We start from the raw sequence: 12,029 nt of genomic DNA on the forward strand, positions 1-12,029 counted from the left end.
AGCTCCCTGTCTCTTCTACCATGTGAGGGCACAGTGATCAGACAGTCATTTTTGAGCCATGAAGTGGCTCTCACCAGACAGTGAATCTGTTGGTGCCTTGATCTTGGACTTCTCAACTTCCAGAACTGTGAGAAATAAATTTCTGTTGCTTCTAATCTGCTCAGTCTATGGTATTTGTGTAACAGCTGCCTGAACTGGCTAAGATGCTACCTCACCTTATAACAGTCTGCCCAAACAGTTGTTCCATTATATAACCACTCAGAGTGAGTGGAGAAAGGAGAAGTTCCCAGCTGGACCGTGGAGATCTAGCAGAAGGTCTTGAAACATCATTTGGTTGCATGCCACCCAGCCAGAGCAAGGTTCATCGCTCCCCCTGAGGAATAAGAACTCAGAGCGTGGGAGACATGAAAGACAACCTCTTCACACAAAATAGGGAGGTTTCCTGCTCATTAAACTGCTCATATTGGGGCTAGAAAAATTTCTGTAACTTATAGTAATGTGAATGACTGAAATATATATTACAGACAGGCCTTATTCTCCTTCCACATATAACTGCTTTTGAGAAAATGGCTGAGGAGCAAGTCACAGTTATATTTTTGTGTGTGTGTGTGGCTTTCTTACCTAATCTAGGTGAAGAAAGAAGCTAAATGCTGGAGAAGAGAGAGAAGCAGGTCTCCTAGAGAACATGCAGTCTAGACCCTCAGTAACTGGGGGTATGTGCATGGGGTGCCTCAACTTTGTTTTTTTTATTTATTGATTTGAGAGAGAGAGAGAGGTTTGTGGTTTCACTTATTTATGCACTCACTGGTGGATTCTTGTACATGCCCTGACTGGGGACGAAACCCGTAACCTGGGTGTGTTGGGACGATGCTCCAACCCACTGAGCTACCTGGTGACAATTTGGAAGAGAAATGGGAGATACTGTAGGATTTTAAAATAACCACTTACTGAAGGGGGCTTTTAAAATCTAGGATTCTTTCTCCACCTAATAATACCTGAACAACTTTTGTTCCAGAATAACAGGAGCAAATACTCAAGCACACTTTGCATAGCTGTGATGTATACCTGCCTTGCCATTTTTTAAAGACAGAATTTCAGCTGCCCAGTTGTGCTCATCCTACCCCCACACGGATGGCTTTGGAAGACATGATGAGCTACCGTATTGTCTGGGGAATCGTAAGAATATCAGGAAAAGAGAGCAGTGTTACATGGTGAGAAGCCTTCCCTGTGCCCTCGTCGCTCCACGGTCCTGCCTCCAGCCCCCCAGCCAGCCCTGGAAACCACGGGTGGGCAGCCAGGAGCCCCCCACCAGCCCAACCTGCCCTGTACAGTAGCCCAGTCCTAGGGCCCCAGACTGTTGAATAAACACAAACAGCTGACTCAGCCTGCGACTTCTTACTTGGGGAAAGAAAAACCTCATGTGATTTTTTGTTCAGATTTTTTTTTGTATAAGCAGATGTCTCACCTTTGGTTGCTTTTTCCTGATAGTATCTATTGCTATTGGGTATTCTAGATGTTTTTTCTATCTTTGCTATGCCAGACAGAACAAAGTCTATTCTTTTTTCTTTAGTGGCAATTTAAACGGAAGAGAGCATGTTTCTTGTCTATTTACTAGTGGTTGACATAGCAGTTAAATTCTCCAACTTCTGGACTCTTTTTCTCTTCCTGCTTCTTCATATACTGGAAAACAAATACTTCAGTAATCTAGATGGTTCTCTCGGCTTTAGAGACACGCCATAACTATCATAATTGTGCTTTCTCTGAAAGGATACACACACACTGTGTGTGTGTTTTTGTAAATTTCCAGATATTTTTGTAAAAACAGATGGCTGGATTTCTGCTCCTGAGGCATAATTTTGTTCTTCCAATAATTGGAGTTATTCTTATACAAAAATTAATTCATTGTGTTTTTAAAATAAAAAACCATATGCCCAAAGTGGTGCTTTTAGCCTATGAACCCATATTCAGAAATAGTTTTCATCAAGCCAAAGAAGGACCTTTACTGGCAGAAGCATATTATGGGAATACAGCCCTTTAAAAAGGACTTCATTTGACACAGCTTAGAAATTATTTTGGCAGGTTATATGAAGCGGAGCATCTCCTGCCGAGTGTGGAGACTGAATTATAACATACACATTTGCTCCACTCTTCTTATCTAGTTTTTGAAAGAAAACTTTTACACGGGTAAGCACAATTGAAAGTAAAGTAGAAAGAGCTTGTATATATTTGGTTCTTAGACCTGACTTTCCTTTTAGTCTCCTTCCGTCCTCACGTAATTGCAATTGCACTTGGATACTTTCACTTTTATGGGTTGCATGCCTATTTTAAGAAGGGAATACTTGTGATCAAATATGGTATATTTACGTAATCTCATATGCACTTTGTACTTCAGCCATTGTAAAACAAAATATGTTACAAGTGGCCATGTCTTATCAGATCTAGCACAAATGCTACTAATGTGGATGTCATGCCAATTGATTGGGCATTTTCCTGTGTAAATGGCTCAAAATTCTACCAACTCCTGCCTGTTGATCACAGGGAGATTTATTCCAATAGGGTAAATCATGGCATGTTGCTGCAAACTAGGGTTTACAGAAGTTCCTCTTCCCATAACTAAGAAAAATGATAGCCCTTATCATGCGCAGGGTGAATATCTCTGTAAGGAAACATTTCCCTGTAAATTAAATGATGTGAGGATTATTGTTGTGCTACAATTAATTTTAAAGACTATCTGGTACCTGAGAAGTTAGGGAAAAAAAGCTGAAGACCAAGTAGAACTCTGAGCCAGGAACTAGGAACCTAAATATGCTGAGATGGCTTTTCAACGGCAAAATGACTAAGGGCTGGGAGGGAAAGAGTTTGCTTTCTCCGTACGTCAGCCCTACTAGCCCTCTCTTTTTCTTGGCTCATTTTCCTATCCAGTATTCTCTTCCTCTCCTAGCCTAAGTATAAAGTGATTGGCTGGTAAAGACTTAAAGTAGGATTACTGTCAGGAAATGTACCGGTTAGCAGAGGTCAGAGGCTGCCCTGGCTGGTGTGGCTCTGTTGATTGAAGCATGGTTTGTGCATCAAAAGTTGCAAGTTCCATTCCCTGTCGTGGCACGTATGAGACAACCAATCAATGCTTCTCTGTCTCTGTCTCCCTCTCCCTCCCTTCCTCTCTAAAATCAATACATATATTAAACAATGCAATAGTCCAGAGGTGATGCACCCATTAAGGTGGGGATGGATATCTCCCTCGCCCCACCTTGATTACATCCAGACAATTCCTCAGAACAGGAGACTTAGAGGGGGGTTAGGGAGTGCCGTCCAAGTCCAAGTCCTTGACCAACAGGAGTGGCCCAGAGGATGTGGAACAAGTTCATGTGAAGTTCCTTCCTTCAATCCTGCTGTTCGCTTTGTGGAGGGGTGAATTCATGGTCCTTTTAGAACTATTGTTAACCCCTGGACTGTATTAAAAACACTTAGTTGGTATTAAATAATGAGGGAGGGGACTTCTAGCATGTTCCTCCTCCCGTTCCCAAATCAAGTCGTGAAAACAAAATAAGACAAGATAAACACATCTCATGTTCACTAGTGGTCACCACAGGAGAAAAGGAAACTAACCTCATTGGATAAATTTCAGAAGGTGGTATCTAAGGGAGGAAAGAGAAGGTTCTGGTGTTGCAGAGGTGAGTGAAGCTTCCCACTTGTTCCCGCTTGTTCAGGAGCAATACTGGGAGAAGACAGTGATTCTAGAAAAATTCGGGCATCCTCCCTGATAGGCTCCAGCTTGGAGAAGTGAACTCAGGGATGACTGAGAAGCCTGGTGGAGGAGCAACCCATAACAAGAAAGCTGTAAATACCACGAATGGGGTCATGGCAGAGGCAGGAGGGGGCTGAGCTCTCGTGGTTGGCCTTGCTGCACAGAACAGGGCACTGCATGAGGTCTCAGGCAATGGGACGGGATCCAGACTCCGGCAAGCACTGCCCTCCAGACCAGCACAGCTGCCCTTCACTCCACAGAAGAACGGACGAAAGGCAGTACCAGGACTGAAATCACAGCTCCCAGGGGAAGATAAACTTATCACCATGGATTAGTGAGTAGATGCATTTGTCGTCCATCGGGCAGATTAAAAAACAAAACAATATGGTGTGACCCCTATGCATGGGGATCTGAAGATCCCTGAGAGCTGAGGGATGTTGCCGCTCAGAAAGTATTGATGATAGAATGATCGACACGGGTTTAGAATGATGATAAATTATCGACAATGATGGCAGAATGACTGGCTGGTTTTAAACCTTAAGGACAGAGATTTCTTTAGGAATCCAGACAGAAAAGCAATCATTTTCAAAGAGAAAGATTCAGGGTGGTCAGGTCTTTCAATATGCTTTAGACCAGGAAGCTAGTTTATCTTAGCATAGCCGCAGAGAGAACTCTGGAAGACGAAGAACAGGCAGCTCCTAAGATCTGACCATGAACTGTGTGATTAGGAGTGGGCAGGCTCTTCCTAAGGCATTTTCTACTACAGAGCTAAGCCCAGGCAAGCTGCCAAATGAGCAGTGTTTCCTCACAAGTTTCAGCCTGGGATAGAGGGAAGACCGACAGTGCTTATGAAAAACTGCTCTCCCGGGAATCCAGGAGAGCGAGTGAAACAGACTGGGCTCAGGCGTAGCGAAAGGTGAGGGTGGCCGCTGGCCACAGTGCGCTCCTTCGCTGGAGAATGAGAGCAAAGAGCGCCGGAGGTTCTTGTTGCCATCGGAGGCAGAGCCAGGCCGTAGGTGACTTCCCATCCGGGCTGTGCACCCACAGCTTTGCCTCTGGTTTCCCCGTGTTCTGAAATAGCCAGTCTGTGTGGCGCTTCAGAGAAAGTACTTGCCTTTTAGGCAACTTGCTCTTAGACCCAAGTGCACACTCACATATCAATGCTTGTAGAAACCCCGCTGTAAAGAATCCACTCAGCCCTATATTTCTTTTTTTTTAAATCAAATGTATTGGGGTGACATTGGTCATAGAGAACACTTTATGACCGTGTCCCCAAAGGCAAGGGAAGACAAAAATAAATGAATGGAACTAAAAAGCTTCTACACAGCAAAAGAAACTGACAATAAAACAAAAAGGCAACCAATCGAATGGGAGATGATATTTGCAAACAACAGCTCTGACAAGGGGTTAATATCCAAAATATACAAAGAACTCATACAACTCAACACCAAACAAACAGTTCATTTAAAAAGTGGGCAGAGGACCTGGGCAGACGCTTCTCCCCAGAAGACATCCGAAGGCTAACAGATATATGAAAAAATGCTCAACTTCACTAGCTATTAGGGAAATGCAAATCAAGACTGCATTGAGATTCCACCTCACACCTGTTAGCATCAGCCGAAACAAGGGCTGGAGAGGCTGGAGAGAAAAGGGAATGCTCGTGCACTGCTGGTGGGAATGCAGCCACTCTGGAAGCAGCCTGGCAGTTCCTACATTTCTTAAATGTGGTTGAGCAGTGAGTCCCTGTCCCCTGTCATGACTGGGAGCAACACACCGAGCTAAAATGTGATCTGTAAGTATCCGATAAGGCAGTTTTCAGAGAGTGCACGTGAAAGGCAAATGCAGGGAAGAAGAAAGGCGGTAGCTTCCAGATCCATGAAGGAAAACCTTGCCCCCTCCTGGAAACAAGTCACTGGCCAGTGAAAAGAGGCCAAATGCCTTTCAGCTCCAAACTGTTGTAGGTGGATGAGTTAAAGTGACAAATAAGCAGTGAGGAGGGGTCAGTCACACTATTAGCTCATTGCTAAAGCTGTCTAGGACCTTGGCCTTGCCCTTCAGTTGTCAAGATGCTCACCTGGTCATTCTTACAGCCAACACAGGAAAGATGAGCCGTAGTTTCTCGCCAGTGTTAAGAACAAGACTAGGAGAAATAAAAAAGCTGGATGGAATATTTCCCAGCAGGTTTTACTAACTCCTACGCACAAACCTGTCATCAGGTCAGGGGTTTGCAGCAGCCTAGACTTTGCTGGCAAGGCAAGCACCATGGTGCTTGGAAGGGAGTCCTTTCACAAGTGGCCGGGGGACCGGAAGGAACCAGGGAAAAGGTTAGTTCAAAGAACATTGTGATATTTTGAATTTTTTTAAAAAAGTTTTGCCTTTTATAACCTTAAATGGTTCTGGAAAAAAAGGTCACTAGCTCCACATTCAAAAAGCAATGTGTTGTATTCAAGCTTCTGGTTTATAAGAAAGTAAGCTGCAAAGATCTATAACACAGACTCTGTGTCTAACATTCATTTTGCATAGAAGCTCATTCCATTTGCATGCAAGTCTATTGGCAAGGGGTATCTAATTTGTGAGGGAAATAATTGTTGAACTATACAGAGTATTAATTCTAAATTCTGACTACAGAGACTTTGGTGGGAGGACAAACCTGAGCAACTAACAAATATATATCATTTCTGTACCAGTCCTCAGTCCGCGATGGGCGTTTTTAATGGCAAATGCATTGGACAAAGATGATAGAGATGGAAGGCGGGTCTGAGGACGAGGCTTAAGGAGTGGGATGCAAATCTTGGAGGGAAGGACTCAGGTGGAAGGCTAGGAAGAGAGCTTTAGAGTTTTGAAAGCCTACACAATTATTAGATGAAGCTTTAGTCACTTTGAACACTGTACACTTTCTAATTCTGGCATTTTTTAACATTTCTAAATGGAATTCTAAATTAGCTTAAAGAATAATCAGTTACCCCTTACTAAAATGTGGAAAAGCATACAGGATTTATCAGTTTTGGGTTTTTTTTTTAAGGAACAAGGATCACAGTGTTGCACATAATATTCTACTTCTCGAGTAAAAAGTGAGGAGATTAGAATCTGTATTTCTGCTTCCTTGTGTGGACATATGGAAATTCTGGGGGCCATGGAAGTTAGAAGAGGGGTTGTTCGTCGGGGGAAGAGGCTGGGGAGACCCAGCAAATCGCAGAAAAGGACTGCAGGTGACTTTCACTGTGTCCAATTTTACACTTGTTTACACCTGCTGCTTCTTGGAGCTAGATGTGATCTCTCTTTAAAAAATCAATTAAAAGGAAGTGAGTGCTTTAAAGAGGAGTTATTCAGGATGTAAATTTATGAAACAGATTGCTTTATCCTGACACCAACCTGAGCTCAGTTTCCCTTGTGAAGGACTGGGTTCCGATCTGTGGAAGAGACGAATGAAGAGGGATGCGGTCCATCCAGCAGCACAACACACACCAAGGGGTCAGAGTTGGAAGCAGGGTGCACTGACGAGAGGGCTTAGAATCTAGGCCCTGTGATGGGCCACCTGAGCATGGGGATGCCTGTCAGGAGGCGGGGAGGGGTTGCAAAGGGAAGGAGAAGTGCAAGCCTCCACTCTCCCACTAAGCAATCGTGCCCGGGTCCCTCACAGCAGTATTGTGCTGAAAATCAGCTCAATGTTGACTCTGACAGGACTGGAGAGCCAGCAAGAGGGCTCCAAGAGCGTGTGTGAAAGCTCATTCAATGGCATGACTCCCGATCACTGGTTCCTGATGCCCAAGCCTGGGAGCGGGGTGGAAACTAGGTGGAGGAGGCAGAAGGAAGCTCCCAAGGATGTCTGCTGGACATCACAACAGTTTCCTTGGCATGAAGTGGGGCCACAGAATGGAGGCTGGAGTAGCAACATTTTACAATCTGAGGTACAGAAGAACTAAGGAGAGACAAGGGACCATTTAGAAGGTGTCCCAAAGGTAACATTTCTGAGTTATAGATCGGTATTAAAATGAGAAGGTGACAGATGAGAAGGACACAGTGTAACAAGCCCGAGTCTTTCTAGAAGGTCACGGGGTCATTCCACACCTACTCTTCTGCATGATGGATTAATGGAAGATTTGATCACGAATCTGTTGATCAACTTTAAAAATACTGATGCCAGTAAGATGCCATATTGCAAAATACTTCTACAGGACCAGAAAAGAAAAACAACCTTTATGCCTGAAACAGCTTTAATGGAACCACACTTTTGTAAGGAGAAAAATATGTCCAATAGTGGAATAGTCAGTTGTAAGCCTCCAACTGCCTCCCCCCTGCCCCAATAAACAACAGTTACACATTATTTGCCTAAAATATGTGAGTTTCCCTCACCGCTATGCAGAGTTACACATCTTTACCAAGTCCCTCAGCATCAGATGATGGTGTGTGCCACAGTATTGTGGTAACATCTCTGGTAGAAATCCATTTACCCAGAAGAAGATATGCCCTTTTGTATTGCTTGTTATCCTAGCTATGTGCTACTCTAGGAATCAGAGAAGTTCAGAAAGCTTTATGTTGAGAAGTAGAAAACAGCTAAAGCAGAAAACAGAATGTCATTCACAAGAGCCCTGCTGCTCTCTTAGTTGAATATCGGGCTTAGGAAACCTGTGGTGATGGTGTGGGCACTCACAGTCACTGGGATGAGGGTTTCGAACCTCTTACTATTGACTTCAGGGCTGGGTGCGTCTTTGGCACAAGGCGCTGTCCCGCGCACTGTAGGGTGTATGGCAGCATCCCTGCCCTCTACTCCCTGGATGCCAGTGGTACCCTCCTGCTGTGACAATGAAAAGTGCCTCCAGACATTGCCAAATGTCCCCTGGCTGTCAAAATTGCCCCACCTGAGAATCGCTGCCTTAGTGTTTCACTCATGTTTCTGTGCAACTCCTGAGTGGTAGTACAAATAACCCACCGCCATCTCATTCAACAGAAACGAAACCAAACTAAGGAAGTAAATGAAACGATTATCTTTAAGCCAAACCACACACCAAATCCAATGGATGATTTCCCTCCACCCCCCAAACCAGCCCTACCTCTCAGACCTCTCGCCCCAAGGGGAAATCATGCCAAAGAAGCCACCGTGTACACTGATAGAACCGTTCCTGGTGACAGACATCCCCCCAGGAGCTAAAACACCCTCTGCGGTGGAGCAAAACATGTTCAACAGACAAGATAACTCACTGTTTCCTGAAGCAGCTTTGTAGAATTTCGTCAGGTTGACATTCGGAGGCCGGCTGGGTTTCGGGGGTGGTGGGCCCAGGACAGACAAGGGAGGCAGGGGCTTCTGCTTAGGGGTGGCTGGATTCTTGTCCCCCTTTTCCTTTTCCTGACTTTGGCCCCAGGGCCCTGCCACTGCCACTTTAGATGGTGTCTTTGGGAACTTGGCAGGTGGGGCCCCAGAGGCCGGCTCTTCTTGATTCATTTTGCTCAGGAATATGGTCTTGGCAGCATCTACCCGCCTGTCCTCTCTTCTTTCTTCACCACTTTTAGGGAGGCCTGGGCCTCCTCTGCTGGCAGCAGGTTTCAGAACTACTCCAGGAAAAGGTGAACTTGATGTCTCACCTCCATGGTCTTTATTTTCTGAGTCTTCCTTTGCTGGTTTTAAAGGGCCCATTTTTGACTTGACTCCCAGGGGGGCCAAGGCTCCTCTCTGTAGGGCTGCATTCTTAGCAGGGCTCTCAGCTTCATGGGCATCATCCACACTCAGGGATGGCTTCTGGCCAAAGACGGGTTTGGGGAAGAGGGGCTTGGCATCATGGTCTTGGGAGGCTGACACAAACTTGCCTTGAATCCCAGACAGCTTTGGGAATGCTTGCTTCTGTTCATTTTCCTGGCCTGGAGTATTAAACTTGGGCTTCAGACCTGGTGGCTTTAAGTCATGGTCTTGGTTTGCACTGGGAAGTGCAGGCTTATTCCCAGGAGGCCGGGGAAAGGCAGTTTTGGAATCTTCTCGGGGCAGGCTGGTGGGCTTGGGGCCTAGAGGTCTGGGAAATCCCGCCTTCACCTCTGGGTCCCTGCTGGCTGAGGCTGCCGTTGAGGGTGATCCAAATCTTGGGCCGGCTCCTGTGGGCTTTAGAAAGGGGGGCTTGGGCTCCACATCAGGTTTGTCCTCAGAAGAAGGTTTCACCGCCAAAGGAGGCTTCGGTGATCCAAACTTTGGAACGTTGCTGGGTCCCATCGGAGGGCTGGCATTTCCTGGGTTGTCGAATAAGTTCTTTTTCGCTTGTACTCCTGAAGGTGAATTTTGCCCCGCGACTTTGAAGGGCCGGCTGTTGACCTCCTGTGTGGGGTTGCCCAGTGTGTTAAACTTCGCCATCAGAGACTTCACATCTGCTTTCCCATCCTACAAGTATAGGGAACAAAAACTAGCTGAGAACCAGAAGCAGCACTTGCACAGTTTAAAACACTCCACTTTAAAGGGTTTCCTGGTTTGAGGCCCGCAGTGCTGCTGATTGGGTAGCGAGATATTGTAACATTTACCTTCCTCTATGGCAAAATAAGTTGTGAGCGCTTCTTGAAGGGGGAGGGCTATGGTGCGCACGGTTTTGGAGTGGCCCTGGACTGACATGCTCATTGTTGTTTTTCACCACTTACTGTTCCCCTTTCCTGTCACTGTTTCTCTGGCTATCTCGTTGAAGTAACTCTTCACTTGGTAGATGTCCATTGTGTTTTACTTGAAAAAATATGGATGTTTCTAACAAGTGACTTCTTCCATATTTTACAGTTGAGCCTCTTAAATAGAAACTGCCTTTCAAAAATGAAAGTAAGCTCTTAGGTTGCATACCCCGTGCTGCGTGGCCATGTTTAACATCTCTGTGGTTTGCCAGAGTTCTCTTTGCCCATCCGCACTGCAGGTCTGCCTGTTTGCTAACAAAGAGATGTGACAGAAAGAGCCACTCATTGTATGTGCGAGTAACACAGAGGTTTTCTACTTACCTGTGTACAGCGATACACCTGGAGCCAGGCTAGCAGGCAGAGTGTGTGCCCTTCCAGGGTGGGTCCTGCCTGGGGGGATGGTCTAGGGCCCTCGGGGGAGGGGACAAGGATGCAGAAACTGGCTGGGAAGTCTCATTATCTACACCTCTTCTTTCTCCAGTCTTGTCTCTTCGGTAATGACATTTGTCACTCCTCTGAAGTCCTGCTCCTCAGTGTCTGTCCTCCTTGTCTAGAATTAGGGTATTGCTTAGTAAAGAGAGTGGCCGGTCACCCTCCTCTGTGGGAATAATCCCTTTTAATCTGGTAGAATTCATGCTGTGTTTGGTCTGTCTCTCATAAGCAAGGTCTTCCAGAATATTCTAACTCTTTTTAGGACATTTGAAAATCTGAAGCTTTAAAAAATAATTGAAGTTACACATCTGGTCATCACCATTTCTATTTTTATGTTTTAAAACTGACATAGAAACGTTTTCTTACTTCCCACCCCCCTGCTCATTGCCACATACCCGAGCTCACATTCTCTCTCAGCGCCCAGCTCGAATACCACAAAACCAGATCCTGTCCGGCTGGGAAGATTTGCTCTGTCCTCTCGACTCATGTGCCACTGCAGTCCCTCTCCAGGCCCCTGTGAGACTTCCTTCCTAACAGTAAGCACCACCATTTAATGTGTGGCGCACCTCGTGATTCGGGAGGATGGCACCATCTAACTCCACTTTCCAGGAAAGAACAGTGAGCTGAAAACTGTGAGGCCATGGGAAGATCATGAGAACTGGGCTGGAATCCCAGTTGATTAGTTGGGCCTCAGTTATATCATCTGCAAAATGGGCACAATAACACAGGCCTGCCAGAATCGTCATGCGCATTAGAGATGGAATTTGTAGAGTGTCTGCCTGGCCCCCCACATGGGCTCAGCAGATGGAAAGTGTTATTCAGAGGAATGTTAAGAAGAGAATTCAAGGACTCGCAGCCAGGAACCGTGAGCACAGGGAGGCAGACTCGGGGCTGTCCAAGTTTCCAAAACCCAGAAACTGTCTCCTCCCTCTTCGTCTCCCCACAGTGCTGGGACCAAGGCCAAGGTTTTAATGTCTATTTGGGGAGTAAAGGTTGGCACTGGGCTGAACACTGTGAACAGCGATTTTAAGGAGAAGAGGTTCCTCAGCAGGAGTTTGTCTCCACAGCGAACTGCAGTGCGTGGGTACTTGCGGGTTGAGGGTAAGGCACCCAGGCAGGAGATGAAAACCGGAGGAGAGAAACATTTTCCAGCTTGGATTTTGCTCCTTTGTTTCCAACCCTGTATCTGAGTTGCTGCAAATATCTTGTTTGCTACCTT

The 12,029-nt window shown here is 45.8% G+C and overlaps 1 protein-coding gene across 3 annotated transcripts in view; it reads right to left on the reverse strand.

Moving 5' to 3' along the window:
• Positions 1 to 12,029, reverse strand: part of FYB1 (FYN binding protein 1) — a 144,287-nt gene that overhangs the window by 74,175 nt on the left and 58,083 nt on the right. For all 3 annotated transcript variants that reach the window (XM_024578526.3, XM_024578525.3, XM_053914467.2), the window contains exon 2: positions 8,945 to 10,106. In XM_024578526.3, coding sequence (XP_024434294.3) covers positions 8,945 to 10,106 — 1,162 coding nt within the window. The remainder of the gene's footprint in view (positions 1 to 8,944; positions 10,107 to 12,029) is intronic.

The sequence above is a fragment of the Desmodus rotundus genome, chromosome 1, assembly GCF_022682495.2.
Source record: "Desmodus rotundus isolate HL8 chromosome 1, HLdesRot8A.1, whole genome shotgun sequence".
Classification (NCBI taxonomy): domain Eukaryota; kingdom Metazoa; phylum Chordata; class Mammalia; order Chiroptera; family Phyllostomidae; genus Desmodus; species Desmodus rotundus.